Source organism: Ammospiza caudacuta, chromosome 9 (assembly GCF_027887145.1).
Source record: "Ammospiza caudacuta isolate bAmmCau1 chromosome 9, bAmmCau1.pri, whole genome shotgun sequence".
In the NCBI taxonomy this organism is placed as follows: domain Eukaryota; kingdom Metazoa; phylum Chordata; class Aves; order Passeriformes; family Passerellidae; genus Ammospiza; species Ammospiza caudacuta.
This window is the reverse complement of record NC_080601.1, coordinates 31600881-31620978: the sequence shown is the minus strand read 5'-3', so window position 1 is coordinate 31620978 and position 20098 is coordinate 31600881. Positions and strand designations below refer to the sequence as shown.

Genomic DNA, 20098 nt, shown 5'->3' with positions numbered 1-20098 from the left:
GAATTTTAACAATGGTATTTAATGTGTTGAAGAACAGAACTCAGTTTAGCTTTAGACACTAGCAATGAAGCAAATGAAACTTTACCTTCATGCTGCTGTCCTGATTTCAATTTTAAAATAATTTTACATTTCTCTATTTAGAGTCATTTCTTTTTTCTAAAACTAACTACAGAGCAAAGATTCCATGTAATACATTTTATACAAAAACCACAATGCTATGGAAGATCTAAACCTGAATTTCCAGACTCCTTGCTGTCTAACAACCTAAATGCCATGAGCAGACAGGAGATTAGATGAGCCACTTGGACACAATATTGAAGCCCAAATGAGCAGCCTTGTGATCTCTTATGGGGATCCCTGTTTCTTAAGATATACATTCTTTCATTCTAATTCCCTGTATAATTCCAATGCCTACATTCAATGAATAAAAGCTGACAAAATACTAAACAACTTTTCTTCAAAATCTCTTCCAAAGCACTGTAGTTTACTGAATCTCTTGTTATTTGGACCACTTCCTTCTTACATTCAGATGGGAACTTGCATTTGCACTTTTTCAGTCTCGTGTTCCCACCCCTCCTGCTTTTGGCACTGCAATTTCTCTTCCTTCAGAGCCCAAGACTGATATGACCTGATGCATAATTTGAGCACATTCAACGTAAATTTTGCATCCAGCTTTGTTGAGGACAATTTTTACAGCAAAGGAGGATGAGAACAAATGGCCTCAAGTTGAAAATGGGGATGTTTACATTGGATATTAGGAAAAATGTTTTCACAGAAAGGGTTGTCAGGCATTGGAACAGGCTGCCCAGGGCAATGGTGGAGTCACATCTTCCAAATCCTCCTACCCCTGGAGGATTTGGAAGATGTGTAGAGGTGGCAGTGGGGACATGGTTTAGTGTTGGACTTGGCAGTGTAAGGTTGAATGTTGGAGTAAATGATCTTAGAGGTCTTTTCCAACCAGAACGATTCTATATTTCTCAGCTAATGATTATTATTATTATTATCAATCCTGACTTTTCATAATGATCAATATCATCATCCTTACTAAAACCTGAAACTACACATAAATCTCCATTTTAGACTATACCTCAGTCATCTATAAACAAATCCACCCTGTACTGCAGGTTGCCTTCTATTCCTGTTATTTCTCCTGTTCTGACAGAACTGTCACTGTATGACAGTTCCATGGATTTCCCAGGGTTTTTGTTCTTGGTACACTACTTTCAAATCTATTTTAATAGAGGGATTTTACTTTTACTGTAAGAAAACATCAAAGTTGTTTTGGAAGTTAATGCATCCACTTCATCATCACTACCTGTTTAGTGTTTCAGGAATTACAGTGTCTCCATACATTGCTATATGCAGTTACTCAGCAGCCTCTATGAGAACCATTAAGGCACTTAGAAATTGAATTGCTCACCATAAATCATAGGCATTAAATTTAGGCATGCAATCACAGGTGGCACAGCTACAAACACAGCTACATGTGGATAAATACACAGCAAAGGGTTCACAATCATGACCTTAGCAAACATCAGGAAGGTTTTAAAACCCAAAAAGATCTGACCTTTACTTTTTAATTTAGTTATTAGGTTTGTGATACTGTTGTAACTTCTAATGGCAGTGACTGACAAGTTTTACTTCTTGGAACTTTTACAACATCTAAGTAATGTGTGAATGTTAAAAATTCAAATGAAGTCCAAAACAAAAGCAAAAAAGCTGAAATAAATTATACTACAGTAAATTTTATTATAAGGGTAGATATGCTTCTTGACTTACATTACACTCCTCCTTCAGTTGCTACACTCAGGCTATTATGAGGGGAAAAAAACCAATTCTGAAACAGGAGCCAGAAAACTGAAAGAACACAAGTTTCAGCTTTAAAAAAAAATCACTTGAAGAGTTATATATGAAGTAGTTTTAACTATCTGTTGTGCTACATACAAATAAAATGTAAATCTTTACCATAATTCATTATTCTGTTCTGGTATACAAACTAATAGAGGGTGACAAAGACAGTTTTCATCAGAAACCACAGTGCAGAAAAAAACTGGAATTCCAAGTAGGCTTGCTTAAAAATATTAAACTTCTTCAAACACATCAGGGTATTCTATATTGTACACCAACATCCTGTCTAACTTCACTGCAACAGTAATTGTTTTATGCTGTGGAAACATGTTAGTTTAACTAGGCTATGTTCAAAAATGTATAACAAGATTTTTTTTTTTTTTCATTATACACAAACCTAATTTTGCCAGACAGTGCTTTGCTGATGAGGCTGAACCTTAGAATTTAAACTGACCCTCCCAATTAAAACTCAGACACTTGTGAATCTTTCATTTACACTTCAGGGAAGAAAGGAAATAACTAGTAGAACAGTTATTATTATCTCCAGATTCAGCTTTAAAATTGGTAACAAATTTTGCTGCTCAGGCACAAGTTGAGATCAGACTTACAAGTTTGACAGTTATGAAGAGATACAGATGCAGGAATGCAGCTGACCCTAAAGCAGGAATGTCACTGCTGTCCCTAGGGACAACGAGCAGACCAATAGCCAGGACAGCATTTTAAGGGTATTTGCTTTTTCATATGCAGGCACTGCTTTCCAGAATATGGGAGAAAATTATGGGAACAAAGAAAATACGTCTGTTACCAGCTTAAATTACTAAAATCCCTTGCCATAAAGTCAGTTTCCTGAGAGTGAAGAACATGTTGTGACTGCTGTTATTAATATTTGCATAGCTGTCAGAAGCCCAAGCTTTATGACTGCTTACTACTTCAGGGACCATTGACCACTATTTGAGGTGCTGGCTACAGCCTGAGTTACTGCTTCTCAATAAATGTTACAGCCTTCAAATTCCATTATCAGTGGAGTCTGAATTATACTGACTCTCAAAATAAAATAAAAATGAGCAGAAACAAGTTATGGGGCTATGTTATATATTCTGTTCAGAAATCTAGTATATTTTAAGGCAAGAGTATTTTCTCATGGAGTCCTGTTTAACTGATACATAAGATACAATACACCTAAAGGTTTGGGACTGTCAAAGACAGTCAAACATAAGTGTAGATGCTACTCACATACTCTTACTTGGACACTTCTGTTAACATCTGTTAACAAAGGTAATTTATAGAGATTTACCCTGAAAAGATGTAGAAACTACTGTTGTATATGAAAGTCTCACCAGTTAAATTTAAGGGTCTTTATCCATTTTTACTCATCAGCAACCCTGAATTAGAGGAAATGGAGAAAAAGTGTGATATAAGCTGTTAGAGTAATTCAACAGGGAAATATCCAACATTTGTGTGCCAGTGTATAACTTTTAGATACTCCTGAGAAAAAACTGGCACCTGCCCATTTCACAGCCAGGTCAATAGACTGTAGATCTATTTGTGGAAACAGCTCTAAGCTGAAGATGTCCCACAACACCACCTTTCTAATGACCCCTTATGCAACTATGTCACTTTTCTGCTTCTTTCCTCAAGGAAGAAGAGATTTTACAGCTAAATAAAATGCCTTTAGCATCAGGAAATTTAAATGCAGTGTTTTCCCCTGAGGGCTGCAGAGATCACCCAGCTGTGTGCCCATGGACAGGAGGGTGATGGGAACCTGCAGAACATTTCAAGAGAAAGCAGAAGCACAGCTGAAAGAAACTCAGAATTTCCTACATAATTTCTATGTTTTCCAAGTAATTCACTGCTGTCCAGTGCTGAAGAATTTGTATTCTGAGGTGATCGGAAAGACCAGTGAAAATAATGAAATGGGTCACTGCCTATCACAGACCAGTACACCTTAAAGAGCTATCTTTATTGACACCAATCATCACATACCATTTTTTCAAAGCCAAGAAATCATATTTCTTAAGAAGATATTTTGGTTTAGAGCCACCAGGGATTTATTAACATTTTGGAAAAAAAATCCCAGCTTGTTGAATAGGTAACATGAATAATAAAACTATCTAAGGAAGCCACTGTGAGCCATTGATCCCAATAAACAATCACCTGCTGGGATGGACAGATTTTTCCTTATAGTCATGAAAATCTTGGAGATAAATGAATGCAAACCAGAGATAATATAGGTGACTTTAACAGAAAGTGAACCTACGTGTCTTGTATAATGAGAAGGGCTGTTTCTTTTCCTATAGGAAAATAAAAGAGCAGTAACTCCAACACTCAAATCCTCCCAATGAAAGATCCCAGAAATCTTAGCTCCAGTGCCAGCATAATAGGAGGCACAAGAGCAGAGAGGTGAAATGCATACCAATAACACCAGAGGTAATAACATCAATAAAACAGCTTCAAATACCAGTTTAAAAGGAAGTAAGGTCACTAGCTCTGCCTCCTTAGGAACTCATGTTTTATATAATGTATTCTCGATGAGTGGTGATGAATAATGGAATACAGGAGGGCTGGTACTCAGACTGGACTTGAAAAATGCTCAGTGTGCTGGAGTACTTAGTCCTCTACAAAAGCATTGTGTAAAAGGAATGTGTCAAATTTCATGTTGCTACCTTACTTATTAAATGAACAGAATACCTGTCAAGGAAGCCACAATAGTTTCCTTAGGATTAAATAAAGCCTTCAGTACTGAGTTAACACAAAACACCAGGTTTTTCCCAGCATGTATGACCAATGCAGTGAGGCCATTGCAGTGAAAAGGTCTGCAATGCAAATAGACAAGTATCAACCACTTTTGCCTGTTATGAAGGTGAAAACTGGTATGCTATGAGATAAAGACGTAGAAGAGCATAACTATTTGACCTGATTTAGTGCTGGCCTTGGAAAGTTTAGCCTCTGATTGGAATGAACCATGACTTCCTTCTCCTAACCCAAAGTCATAGGAGGTTTCATATATTTTTAAAATTTCTACTACATGCAGAATTATAGTTAGCATATAAAACAAAACTTGTTTTCTCATAAAAGCTCCCTGTTCCATTTATCATTTGAAGATTTTATCTACTGCTAAAGCACCAAACACAAGAAACATATACTGGTAATGTTGACTTCAGATATTTTCTCAGAAAAGAACAAATTACAGCATAAAAAAGGCTGAGAGCTAAATAATAATCTCATTAATTTAGGAAGGCAAATACAGAGGAAAAAGTTAAAATCCCAAAACACTTTTCCCGATTGGACCTCAGTATTCCTTCTCAGTACATAAAATTCAGTAACTTAATTTCTAGATGGAGTAAGGACAGGACGGGAATGCAATAATCAAGCACCACCACATCTGAGGCAGAGCTGTCTAGACTGTTGAATATCAATGTGCCTCTAAAAGAAGCACAAAAAAAACCAAAAACAAAAACTGTGTAACCACGGCAGACAAAGAAAATTCTGATTTAAAAAAAGGAGGAAGGATGTAACCAATGATCAGGGATTCCCTCCATCAGGGTGTTATGCTGCAGTGGAAAGAGCACAAGGAGGAGCTGAGATCTGCCAACATCTGCCACAGAGCTGCACGTCTCAGGAATGCATCACCCTAATAATGTTTGTCTTACAATGATGATACAGGCACCTTGCAGTCGTAAAGGTGAGAGGAGAGTGTAGTGCATTTACAGCTGCTATTGCTCGCTGGATTTGTTTAAGGAGCCTGTTTGGCAGCTGAACTTGTTCTAGCCTAAGGAAGTGGGAGAGAATGTAAAACAGCCCTAATATGAAGACTAAAAGAAAGCAGTTAGTCTTCAGGGTTTGTTTGGATTTTTTAATAAACTAGTAGAGTCATAAATGTTAGTAAGCTGAATAAATTCATCCTCTGACACCGTTAACACATATTTCCAGTCACTGTTCAGGTATGATAAAGACAACTCTAGCTTTACTTAACACAAGAAAAACATTTCTCTGACACTTTAGTCAGAAGATGACTGCTTTAATCCAGAACACTTTATCATATATATCTAGACAGATAGATAGAATAAATTTTTGTAATTTTTAAAATTTTTATATATATATATATAGTGTGTGTGTGCGTGTGTGTATTTTTATACATAGATTATAAAGTAAGGTTCTGTATTTTAGAAAAATATGGAAGTTTTTCTTACCAAAATGGAAATTTTATAGGGTATTTGTATGGCTAACTGCAAAGTATTTTGAGCTTGTGCTTGATTAATGATGAAGTAAATCATCAGGATTTCCTGATGAAGTAAATAATCAGGAATTATGAAATTATCATTTCAACAACTTAATTTTTAAGACTTAATTCTGTAAGGGAGTTATAGTCAAAAGCCATTCATCCTCATAAGAAACTCTTTCATTGATGCAGGGCATGCTGCGTTCACAAGTGCAGCTATAGTAATTATTAGTATAAATATTGCTGGAACATCACAGGCCAGGGAGGAATCATGACTGCATTGATTTTTTTGAGTTTGCTACTGTAGAGCATCTCAGTGCTCCAGAAAATACTGAATGAAATTGATTCCATTGAAGTCAAAGAAGAACATAAATTCTAATAAACTATACTTAGTCTTAACTGAACAGTCACTCAACATTTAAAATGTCAAAGGCTCCAAAAGCCAATTATTAACATTCTAATACGCAGGTACATATAGATTTGCATACCATTTCCTGTGTTTACATCTAAATGCTGAAGTTATATTACAATTAAACATGTAGGTTCAACAATTTAAATTCAGAATTTAAAATTGACTGAAGTCTGACTCACTACTAAAAGCTAAAGCACAGAACCATGGAATGGTTTGGGCTGGAAGGAACCTTAAAGAACATTTCATTTCAACTCCCCACCATGGGCAGCACCACCTCCCACCAGGCCATGCTGCCCAAAGTCCCATCCAGCCCAAACTTAAAATCACACTATGACTGCCATCATAACATAATTATTAGAGACAGAAAGTACAAAATTCAAATAACTCCATTTGTATACTTACTGCATGAGTGAAACCATGAAATTCAGTGTAAAGTTGAAATAAAAATGTCTCTAAAAGCACAAAGAAATCACTAACCTGTATTTTGATTGGCCAGGAGAAATTGCTGACATAGACATAGAAAGTGATGTTTGGGTTGCTTCGAAAGTTAAATTTTTCACAGGAAAAGCTGTCTCTGTATTCCTTAATATTAACCTTGGAAACAACAGGAATCTCTTCTCCAGATATTGTTCCAGCTAAAATTTTTTAAAAGTTCAGATGTAAATACACATATTTGATTAAAATATTAATTATCATTAAAGATGCCAAAGTAAATTTGCATAAGAAACATAAATCCTTAATTGCTTTTGGTGTCTTCCTCTAAAAAAACCTCTTATTGTAGTTTAAACGGCACATTAGGTATATTTAATATACATACAGACAACTCACAGAAATTTTTAGTTTGGTTTCAAAAATTATATGCAAATTGGAAAAATGACAGAAGAAGCATAATTTTACAAGATAGTTATTATGGTCAGCTTAAATGATAATAAGCTTTCCTCCATAATTTATGTTTCATTTCAATAAACAGCTCAATAAAATCTGTAAAGGAATTTGTTGACATCTTACACTTTTGCTGTCAAGTTTTAATTGTTCATGAATGCGTTAATAACATAACTAGCAATAAACATTTATTAATTTTTGCAAATAAATGAGTGACTGAGCTAAGTTAAAATAAAGGAATAAATAGAGTTTACTAACTGTAGTATGGTAAAGTACTTCAGAAATGCATTGATGAAGAAATTCATGAGTTTAAGAGAAACTCTGAACCTTCTTTAAAAAGATTTTTTTTTTAGTTATTTCATTTTAAGCATCATGCCTCTCCTTGGATGTGTTTTCAGAAAGTCAATAGAATCAATTCAGAAAAACTGTCTAAATTAAAACAAAGAAGAGTAATGGGGTTCAAAGTTGGAGAAAAAAATAGATAAGCAGTTCTTTTTATCAGCATACACAGAAGAACTTTATTGTTTGATATCAATGTAAAGGTTAATAATTAAATTTTTAGCTTGAACACTGAAACAAAGAAATAAAATCTCAGTCTCTGCAGTAGTTAAGGAAGCAATTTATCTTAATTAAAATCACAGCATTTCATAACACTGTCGTTTTAAAAATTTAAATACGCTACAAGCTTTTCTTACCAATGCAATTTTAATTGAATAGGAGAGAAAGTCAACATATTAATGAAGCTTTATTCAGATTGCAAATTATCATCTGAGGTTTAAATATTATAATTAATAACAGCATAATGATAATGGTAAAAGAACACATTTGGTAAAGTTTTATTATCAAAATTAGCAACAAAGAGACAATCAGGTTAAAATAACTCAAAGGATCATGAAATCATTTGGGGAAAAACTCATCATAACAAAATTCACTCTCACCTGTAGAACCAATAGACCACGTAATATTGAGGTTAAAGTTGTTTGATGCATTAATTGATATATCCAAATTTTTATTTGACTAGGGGGAAAAAGAAAAGAAAGTTAACAAAACATATCAGAATGTATTGCATGTGACTCGACTGCACATACAGCCTTTTAATCATTTTCCAGTTTTCATTTTAAACATATCTAGAAATGGCAATGCTTTATGGCCAAAGGCAATCCTCTCTTTTGCTTTGGTAAGAACAATTTGGTAAGTACAATTTAACATATACCTACACCAGTTATGTGTGTAGTTTGTCATAAGTATAACAAAACATTTGTCTTTAAAAAATCAAATAAAATAAAATATATGGCAAATGCCTACATTCTAATCACAAGCCAAAAATTTTACTTTCCGCAACTAAAAATGTTTTCTCAACAGAAGGGTATACCCCTTCAATTCATCTCAGGAAAATATTAAACTTCTTATTCATGGGAGCAACAATAAAATCAACCAGCTGATATTTTTTCAGAGTATTGATTAAGCTGAAGTAAATCTATCATATAGAAAGGGTTCTCAATGAAAGCACTGGACTAATTCTGCAGCTCTCAAAAAATGTGAACTTTCTCTAAAACTTTATAGACACTTCAAAAACCTTTAATCAACATCAAATACAATGGAAAACTTAATTCTGAATCTCTAAAACTTAACTAAAATTATTAACATTTTCTTACCTGTTCTGGATTTGCTATAAAGTTTATGGCAGTGTGATGACGATCATCCTCTTGTAATAAGCTGAAGGTAAACTGATAATCAATCAAAAGGCTGTCTGTAGGCAAAATAAAAATTTAAAATAATAAAGTGTATACATATTAATTCTATATTATGTAAGTACTTCAAAGTTTACCATTCACATTGATTTCAAAAGTCATGGAGAAATCTACAAGTCAGAATTCTTGACACGCATTTCACTGTTGAAGTGTTTGCATTATAAAGTCTTGAAATTATTAAAACTAAAATTAGGTTAACAAAAAAAACTAAATTAAGAAAAAATCTTCTAAATTTTTTACCATTACAGTTCTACAGGGATCAAATCTTCTATTTTTCCCTGTCTCGCAGGAAATAAGGAGGTGGCTTATAAGTGTACATGATTCTGATTATTATTTTATGCATGTTAAAATATGGCAAATCACCTCCGGTGCTACAACCCAGTGAATAATTGTACAGCACTATTTTGATCCCTGGTCTGCTGGCCTTCTGCTAGTCACCAACACCACACAAACTGTGGAACAAATAAAAAATATGTGATCATAAAATCAGTAAATACAAAGAGAGTGAAAGATTAAGTCAGAGCAGAAGAAAAGCTGTGTCAGGCTTTTGTTGGATTTAATAGTTTGCTTACTGCTGACAATCACCTTTTCTGCAGCAACACATCATCTGAAAAAATACACTCTGTTGTATCCTATGGAAAGACTGACTTAGAGAAAAAAGTCCACTATATTGTCTTAATAATTAAAGAAAATTGTTTTGGTTTGGTTTTGTTCAGGGTTTTTTGGATTTTTTTTTATAGTGAGTGTGGAAGGAAAAGTAGAAAATAAAGGTTCATAGAATATCCTGAATGCAGAGGAATCAAAAAAGGAGTGACATGAAAGGAATTACCATGACATTCAAAGGTGAGAAGTACACTTTCTCTAATATCAGTCATCACAGTTTGTTATTCAAATAAGAATAAGCTGATCTACATGTCTTAGTTGACAAGTTTTGACCAGGTCTCTGCATGTTTATGAAGGCAAAAGATGAATAAATATGAAATTAAAATGTCCCATTAATTTATTGATAGCACTCTATACTTCTATAGTTATGCAAATCTAATTAATAAATTTCATTGAGTATTGTGCCATATCTCCATGCTTAACAATAAGATGACCACGGTACCGGAACATCTTTAAATGTAACAGGACAGGAAAACATGGCAAGTAAAGACTGACCCCTATTAAATGTATTAACAAACCCTTTAATAAAAACATGGCAAGTAAAGATTGACCCCTATTAAATGTATTAACAAACCCTTTAATAATCATGAGTAGAAAGGGGGAAGGGTTAGGAATAATGTATAGAAATGCTCAATCTCCTGATCTGATCAACTTGGAGCTCCTCAAAATACAGATAACTGCTTCAGCAGTCGATGCATCTTTGCAAACAGATTTATTGTAAAGGTGTGGTAGACCAGCACCACAGAAAGCATTCCTACAGAATTCTGGCTACATCAAGGGCTACAAGATGCAAGAAGCAGCACTGACAAGCTTGGACAAGATATCACTAATTTTCCCATAAGATATGGAAAATTACCACTTAAATATGTCACAGTCTTCTTCCAAGCACAAACTGCATCCTCTCAGAGATGCAGACTATCAGCCAAAAAACCAGAAATCGTATATCGATAATATCCCATCATAAAGTAACATTAGAAAGACACATAGGACTCTTGTCTCCCGGTCACGAATGAACAGCTCTTCCGCATATAAGTTTAAAAAAAATTAAAGTCATTTACTTTTAAAACAATATGACCTTTTTTTCCCCCTGGGGTTTGTTGTTGGTGGTGGTGGTGTTGTTTAGTTCTTTGTTCTTGGTTAATTTTAAAATAATTTTTCCATTTATGTTTTACTTGTTAATAGGCCAACAAAGTATGAACTGATGTTTCAGGGAATGCAGGAAAAATCCTGACACTTATAAAAGAACTTAAACTACAGCGTTTCTAATAAATTTACCATCTGTAACAAATCAGAAAATTAATTCCACTTTTTTTATTGCATTCTCACATACAATACAGTTGACAATAAATTTTGAAAAACAGTAAGAGTTAATTATGTGTAGAGGCTCTCCTTTTGTACCCAAGATAACTCAACGTTTTTTACTGTGTTATTAATGACTCTATTATTTAATGGTTGATCAATTTGATACTTCATTAATAGCAGGAAAGTTCAGTAGGGAGTCCCACACATTATGTCCTCTGCAGCACTCAAAAGCCTTGAACAACACAGCTTCAAGAGCAGCTCTGAGATCCAACACAAGAACTTGCCTTGGGATTCCTCAGAGTAGCCAAAGGATCTCTAAATTACACCAATTCCACAGAGATCTGCCACAGGACAAACCATTAAATCCCTGTTTGGCCATGCCTGGGTGCTGTAAAACAGAAACACTTATTCCTTCAGAGACAATGCCAGCTCAGGGAAGGTACCTAAGGTGAGCATGACTCGAATGAAGCAGACAGCAGGGCCTGAGTGCAGTTGGGTGATTCAACTGCACAAAGAAATCAGGTGCAATGAAAGAACTGACACTGAGCAAACACTCCTTCCCATCTTTCCATGGACTGCAGAAGTTTGCTGAAGAAATTTCACAGATTGGAGAAAGGTTCACAAAACTTAAAGGAAGATTTGTCTGGACCTATTCTGAAGGTGAAAATTCCAAATCTTTGAAAGTCTCTAAAGTTAGGTTTTATTAGAATATAAATTAGCAGAACTAATTTAAGAAGAAACTCAGAGCAGAAATTAAAAGGGATTGTAAAGAGGACTCTACCCATTGCACCCTGCTGTTGTCTCACTGCCCTTCCTCACTCTCTCCATCTGCTTCATTCTGTAACTTAGGAGACTCTTCCTCCACATGTATTCAGGAGCTCCCAGGGAAAATATTACCTCCCTCTCCTCCAGAAAGCTCCACCTTCTGCAGACTGAACAGCAGACTGAACAGGCAGAACAGCTTTCCTTAATACTGCCAAACCTCCTCCTGAACATAATATATACCAATGCATGGTAAGAGCACACAAATGAAGCAGTTACACAGTACATCACACCATATTTCCCAATTCATAGTGCCATTCAAACTAGAGAGCTTAGCCTCAACAGTAGTACAGAATTTAAACTAAAAGTCAGTTCTAAGACTACGACCAGTTCTGAAAAGCTAAATGTAAAAATATCCAACAATATAATAACTAAATGTAGAAATAGATGTTTAAAGTACATTTAGTATATCCTGTTAAATATGTATATGTTGTGTATATTTATAACAGGAATTTAGAGAAGCCTAAGATTCTACTCCATGTGGGTTTGTTTCTACTTTAAACCTTTTCGAAGCCACCACAAGTAATTTTACCCTTTACATAAACAAATGAGACTTTTCGTATTTCTGTTTACCAAGAAAGAAACACAACAAGTCTACTCATCAGGTGACTCAAAGCAGCAGGCAGAGAGAATTTAAAGAGCCATTTTCTAGCCTATAATCTCGTGAACTTTTATAACTCCCTGAACTTTTATGTCTGAAGTTCCATGGGAAAAGTTTGTAAGAACATGGAAACCTCTCCACAAACTCAGAGCTCAGCTCACAGCTCAGATCTTAGTTCCACAGCACACAACACAGTATTTGAAATTCACAAGCTGGGTTTTTTGAGCCAGGAGTCAGCCCAGAACAGTCTAATACCAATGTTTCCAGGTATTTCACTTTCCCTTTATCTTAGAAATCATTGATTAAAGTACAAAAAAAGTGTTGGGAGATAGGACCACAATACCACCCTGACACCATCAATGGCCAAATATTACAAGTCTTACAGTTATTGAGTTTTTTCACTTCTCTATTTTGATTTTTTTCAAAACCCTTGACTGCTTTCAGTCAAAGGAGTCATTAAAATAAATTCAAAATGCCAGTAATAAGCATGTGTGAGAACATAACTATAATTAGGTGAAGAAAGATATTTCATGAAATAAGGAAAATGAATTTCAAAGCAATCCTTTAACTCAAGTATCGCTGTTAATTTTCAAGAAACCTCTCTTTTTCATCAATAAAGGTCAATGACTCCTGATAAGAATTATATGGTTTAATATGAAAGTTTTGTACTCATCCAAAAAGGAACAGAACAATTCCCATACTCAAACTTTTGTATTGGAAGAAAACTCTGATTTTTAAAACTACAGAATACTCCCAAAAAAACAAAGGCCAGAAAGAAGTTCTTCAGTATTTCTATGGCGCCTCTATATTCTGTGAGAATATATAATTACAATGGTAATTACTTTTTAAAAGGTAATTAGATTGAATATGTTTAGTATAAATTAGTGACAAATTTATATATGAAAAGGTATGGTACAGGGAAGTATTAAGACTGTAAAATGAACCACTACAAATCAAGGGTGCCTGTAAATTATTTTTGGGTGAGTACTCCCCTAATGGGCAGCTATTCAACACTTTGTTCCATGTTCAGTACTCAGTGTTGGGCCCATGCCTCATTTACTACGTGCTACACAAGCCCTTTTCTCAAGATGGAATTAATTTCTAATCTGGCTTTCTATAGTATTCATCACTATAATTTTCCAAGTTCTTCACAAAAGTTAATGAATTTGTTACAACATTACTGAAGATGAGAAGGCATTTGAGTGCCATTTTATAGGACAGGAAATGAAACAAAGAGACCAAGGACAAAGCCATCTATTAAAATGAGCAGCCAATCTGAAACACCTGGACTTTGATTTTTCCTAATACTTTGAATTATATAACACTATGTATGAAGGTTGTTATTTGGTAGCTCCTTCCATCATTCATTGTAATTCTTTGCACTTTTTCAACAAAACAGGAAAGGAACACACATTCAACTTTCCATTACATTACCACTGATTCATTCTCTACAAATTCATTCAGTGCATTGTGGAGTGAAAGTTCCTTGGGAACTGGTATATAGCAATATTATTAAAAACTGTGCAATCACGCTCTAAAAAAGAAGCAAATATAAAATTATTGTGACAGCAACCTTCATTCTTCCACCATCCTGCACCCACTGCCTATGCAGCATATTTCAATAAAGGGGGTTTATTAAGTAATTTAAGAATCAGGCTGGAGTAAATTTTAGAGAACCACTTCTGAGCTATCTTTTACCTTTGAACAAATCATTCCAAGAGACTATCCCAGTTCACTGCATCTCTCAGCAGGAGGGAAGAATAAACCTAGGTTCCCAAAAAGGGAGCAAGAACATTCCCAACTGGACACACTCAGGGCTTTTCTAACTTTGGTCACTGGCCATTCTCCCCTGGTTCCTCTCACACAGTTTCTAAACACACATTTTTAAAGCTGATGAACAAAATGGCAAAACAGTTTCATACATATACAGAATTTCTGAGAAATGTCTATTCATTTTAGCTCCAAAAGTTTAAGTTTAGCAAAAGATCTAAGCCAAAAGTACTGCAACGTATATCAACCAGATTTACAAAAAGAGCATGGAACTAGACCCACCCACCCACCCACAATATAATCTCATTCTCAGCTACAACCTAATTATCCCATTTTTAAAATATTAGGTGAGGATCACATGATCTTTACTCAATCAATGACTAAAATAGTTTTTTTTCACATTTTTTTTCTGATAAGAAGAATAACTTTTATTTTGTGAATAAACCCCTCAAAAATCTAGTGCTCTTTTATTTTTACTTGAAATCACTTAAAGTTGTAAGAACCTCCATCATGATTGCAACTTCAGACTTGTCACAGTCTTCCCACACTCTTCTATTTAAGGATCTGTCTATTCATGCTGATTCTAAAATTCATACTCTCACCTCTTCATTGCACAGGCAGTTCGTCTCTCTCCTCCTCTTTCTAGTGATTGGTCTCTATTTTCAGCTTGATTTTGTTGAGAACAGAACTATTCATATTCCTCTCTATCAGTAAAAATGCTGCTTTTGAAACCAAGAACCATTACCAAATGCTATAAATCATATTCATCTGTGACCAAAATGAAATTCTCCTTGTATTACATCAAAGTTGGGGGTTACCACCAGACCTATTTTCTGTCAGGATAATTATTTTGAACTTTCAGAGCAGCTGCCTGATTCATTCCTCTGTCATCTGTATCTAGCAGTCATCCACTGCCTCATTGTCATTTTTATATTGAATATGTTTGTGTCTGACATTACTTGTCCATTGTGATAAAACAAAAAGTCATTTACTGTGAAGTCTTTACTAAAAACTTGCATTTTATTATATGTAATCAGAGCACAATGAGCTTCAAAAAAACCCCAGCATTTACTATTTATATGCCTTTTTCCATTTCAAGAAAGAGCATGGGAGAATGAATTTCACATAAGTTCAAAGTCTTTAAAAATATAAAGCAATTGAAAGTCATTTTTCCTTTCACTATACTTTATAAAAATGTACTGGTCTAAAAAGCCCACAGAAAGACTGAGGGATTAGTGCCATAATCAGAAAACTGGGTAACTAAGTTTTATTTTAAATAGAAATCTTTTATCTTATTAAATTCTCCACTGCTATTTGGAAAGGTCTAGTAAGTTGTCAGTTTTGATTCTAAGGGAGGGCCAGAAAAATCTACCTGTATTAGAATTTTCCCAGCTAAATTTTGCTTATTTTCTCAGGCCACTCTGTATTGACTAAAACTTTCAGTGGATGATGGAAATGGATCATGTTCAGAAGGGTAATTTTTGATTTTCATTACTGAAAATAGAAAGACCTAGAAGGTTCATTAAGTCTGGACATTCAAGTTTTACAAGGCTAATTAGGTGAGATGTATCTTGCCATAGCTGTCACAGAAGTGTAGGTAGGAAAATGTCATGGTAAACAAGGCTGGGCTTGTGGCTGAGATCGAAAAACTGAGGTACAGATAGAGTCACCTGGGGTCTTTTAAGCATGCAAGTTTAAGATGATGCTCCTAAAGTTTTAAACCCCAGACCACAGCCAATTATTATTTTTCCTAAATATTTCATTAAACTCTTTACTGAAATGCTGTAACAACTGATGAATTTACTGTTAACAGCTGCAGACGCTTTTCCAGCTCTGCTGAAGAACATGGTTTATAAACAAAGTGTGGAAAGCGATGGCTAGGGAATTATGAGCAAAATATTAGCAAAAGAAGCAGCAACAAAGAAAAATAAGTGCACCAATCAGCAGGTATCCAAATGCCAGTTGTAGGAAAAGGTCTAGGTGTCTCCAATGATGGAACATTTCAGAACTCAGAGCACAGTCCTGTCAGAAGTGTGTTATTACTTGACAGCAAGGAGTACTTCATAAATGTACTTTTGTTTTGTCACACTGGACCATCTTTGTAATCCCTTAACTCTTGTAGCATTCCTAAAGTGTTAAAAGAGTGAGAAAAAAACACAAATAAAAAGCCAGGGGAAAAAAGTTCATTATTATGGAAGAAATTAAAATTTCTCTCTCCATGATTTTTTTTTCATATTGATCTAAATGCATCACCACCTTTGTAACACTCATATTAATATTACAACTCTAGCACGTATTTTTCAATATACCAGCATCAATACCCACTAACCTGATTCTAATTTACTGCTTTCATCATATAGTCTCTACACACTGAGGAGATCTCTGATCTGCTTGTTCTGACAACAGAAGTGGCACATCTAAGAAACAACAATGTTAAATTATTGTTTGACTTCATGTATTATTGCCAAAGAGGGATGTTTCTTGTCTAGCAAAGCAGTAAATGAAAGCAGTGAGATTTTCATGCTATTTTAAATCTTGCTCTCATAACTTTCAGTTTATTGTATAATCCCTAAAAGTCTACTACATCTCCTTTTAGAAACGATTTTTTGAGAAGCTTCCATTTATACATGGATCAATGCTGAAAATATGGGCATGGCAGAAGTACGAATGTAATTTTTAAATTGTTTATGCTTTTATACACCTATATACTCAAGCTTTGCTATAAATTGGGAACATCAGAAGTTAATCAGACAATAACTTCTACATCTTTATTAGCAGGCTTTTATCCTGCTTCTCAAATAACCAAACACAGATCTTAACAATTAAAGAACAACCTCCTGTTACTCAGGTCTTCCAAGAGACAGAACACAAGCTTTATAAATTGTCTATAAATATACATAGATAAATAGGTGCTCCTGCAATATCCCAACATTTTCAAAATTCTCCTCTTTCCCTTTTCTCATTATTTAGCTGAACTTTGCTTAAGAAACCCTAAATCCACAACCTAAATGACAGAACACACCCCATGTTGCTTGACTCCGCATGACTTGTACAAACTGCACAATGTAACTTCAAGTTGAGATGTTTCCACTTTGCTGTATTCTCAAACCCTGTTAATTTTTTAGTTCTGAGAAGTAAAATCTCTCATAGCAAATAAATCCAGATCAGGAAAATTGCACTTCATACTGGATAGAAATTATGTCATATACCTGACTGAGCAGGGTCCTCTGTTTTAAAGTCACAAATTAGAACAGGTACTTGTATTGTAATAAATATAAAATGCTACATCTCCCTGCAGTAGAAACACAATTACATTACAGCTTTGTAAAGACGAAGAACACAAGCACGTTTTCCTTTAAAATACCATTAGGTATTTTTAGGGTAAAATCTGTTGATTTCATTAATAACATTCTCACTCAATAACATTGCTCATGCTAAGAACAGAGTGCCAATTCAGCAAAAAATATTGATAGAAAATTAAAATTCCAAACATTCACAAATGAAATTACATATCTGTAATATTGCCTAATCCATTTTACACAGCCTTTAAAACAGACAGGAGGCAATATCTCAACCCTAGTATGAAATAAAATACAGAGTGAAAAAAATAAAAATAGAAATAATAAACATTCCCCTACTTGCTACAAGTTTGATTTGTAGGACTGGCTGTCAGGTACATAAAATAATAAACAGTTTGGTTAAAATAAGCAAATTGAAATAACGGAGGAAGGAGAAATGGAGCCCCAAAGGCTGTTTTCCTCAACCCCAGTGCAGTCACCCATCCTTCAGAGGAGATTTATTCTTTGCCTCAGAGAGGAAACATTGGCCACCATGGCAGGGCTCACTGACTCCTTTCTGAAAGTGACTTGGAAAACTCAATTTCCACCCAAAACAGCTGCCAGCCATTAAAAGAAATATTATGTTTTCCTGGTGTTATTTTTTTCTGTGAACCAGGAACTAAATACAGCTGTGCTTTCATTATTCTTTTTTTTTTCTTTATTTGGCCATGGAAAGAAATTACTGTGAACCAAAATGTGCAAATAGAATAAATCTCTTCTTTTATTGTTATGGTTTGGTTGGCTTTTTTCAAAATAGCTTAATACAGACCAATTCAGACATACCATTACTCATTGATACATATCAAGCACAAACTTTTTGACACAGATTCTCTGAGAACTTAATTAGCATGTAAAAAGGAACAGCAAACTGTAGCAAATACTGACAGTCTGTTTGTTCTTGGTATTTGAAAAGCAGTAATTGTTCCTATCTCTGCAACTGACCTTCACAGGGCAGAGACTGTGGCAGGCAGTCCTTGCCAACAGACATGAAGTGACACATTTGCATGATGGAGCCATACACTGCCTTCCTTAGAAGTTTTCCATTTTTCTCTTTCCACCATTTATTCTGTTGTTCATTCCAGCAATGACCTCTCCATGTTCTCTCTCATTAGCCACTCCCAACATCAGAAAAGGCTCTAGCACTTTAAAATCTGTCTGGCCACATTTTCAAAAACAAGTACAGAAGCAGTATGTATTTCTATTCAACAGAGGTAGAAATCTAAAATTCTCATATCATTGATGAAAAAAAGCATGATATTGTTGCCCTTTTAAGACTTTTCTTCCCACATTTTGCATTGCTTGTCATTTTTATAAAATTATTCTGATGGCCGTGGCATTTCCTTAAGGGGCTAATACAGTAAAGTACATTTATTTCCCCATAACATAAAAAGACAAATCAAATACATATATATTACTTCTTTACCAGTGTATCTTCATAGTCTTTGACAGATACATTTTTCAACTTTCCCTTAATGTCTAGTTTGCTATTGTATCTATTTCCTAGCATGCACGGCTGCTTTTTGACCTCACACAGTTTGCTCTTCCATTTCATGTCAGCATTACCCTTTATATCAAGTGACTTCCAAATTACACTTTGCTGTCAATGAGTTATGTTTCTGGAATATATTTTAAAATAATATTCACAATTCAAGCTAAGAAAAAGTGACAATAAATTAATATCAAAGACTCACAGGCTACTTTGCAATATGCTGAAATGGAGCTGAGTTATTGAGTCAGAAAGGTGAATTTGACAATGTCCACATTTAACCTAGTTTACATTTTCCTTAAGTTTATATAATCCAAGGTTTTGTCATTCTCTTGAGATAGAAACGACCCCTTTTTTAAATGATGGCACAAAAGTCCCTCAAATACCCCGTAAGGGCTTCCCAGCACTAATTCTAAAGCTGGAAACATCCTTGACTGCTCTCTGGCCTTTACAGGCCCATGTGTGCTTTAGGTGGTTCAGAACCCACACCCGAACAGTGGAACTCACACTGCAGGACATTTGCATTAATGGAAGAGGCTCAGCTGTCCTCCAGTGCTCCATGTGTGCCAGCAGGCAAAAACACTCCAGCTGACTTGGAATAATACACTTGTTTGACCAAGAACTCCCAAAAGAACCAACTCAAATCTTCCACATATCATAAGACACTTATTGAAGTCAGGGTGTGTTTTTTCCTTTTTCAACTGGTTCAAGATTTCACTACAGATCTTCTTGAAGTCCTGCTGATCAAGAATTCTCTTTTCCCTGGGCAGTCAGCATGGGAAGCAACTGCAAAAGCACCACAGGTGTTTTCCCTTGGCTGTCAGAAGGTAAAGCAAGGGACCCTGAGGGATCCTTGCCCATGGCATTCATTTCTTACAGCTCCAGCTCAGGGAGCTCCAAGGCCTCCAGGTGTCTGAGGGGTGACAGCTCCTGTCCCCTGGGGAGTGTTCAGGAATCTCTCTCACACACACACAGAGCACACTGAACACACAACACAAGGATTC

General features: G+C 35.0%; 1 protein-coding gene across 2 annotated transcripts in view; it reads right to left on the bottom strand.

The window, feature by feature from the left end:
• Positions 1-20098, bottom strand: part of ATRNL1 (attractin like 1) — a 428662-nt gene that overhangs the window by 245575 nt on the left and 162989 nt on the right. For both annotated transcript variants that reach the window (XM_058810434.1, XM_058810433.1), the window contains exons 22-24: positions 9017-9111; positions 8300-8378; positions 6957-7114 (exon numbers count right to left, since the gene is read on the bottom strand). In XM_058810434.1, coding sequence (XP_058666417.1) covers positions 6957-7114; positions 8300-8378; positions 9017-9111 — 332 coding nt within the window. The remainder of the gene's footprint in view (positions 1-6956; positions 7115-8299; positions 8379-9016; positions 9112-20098) is intronic.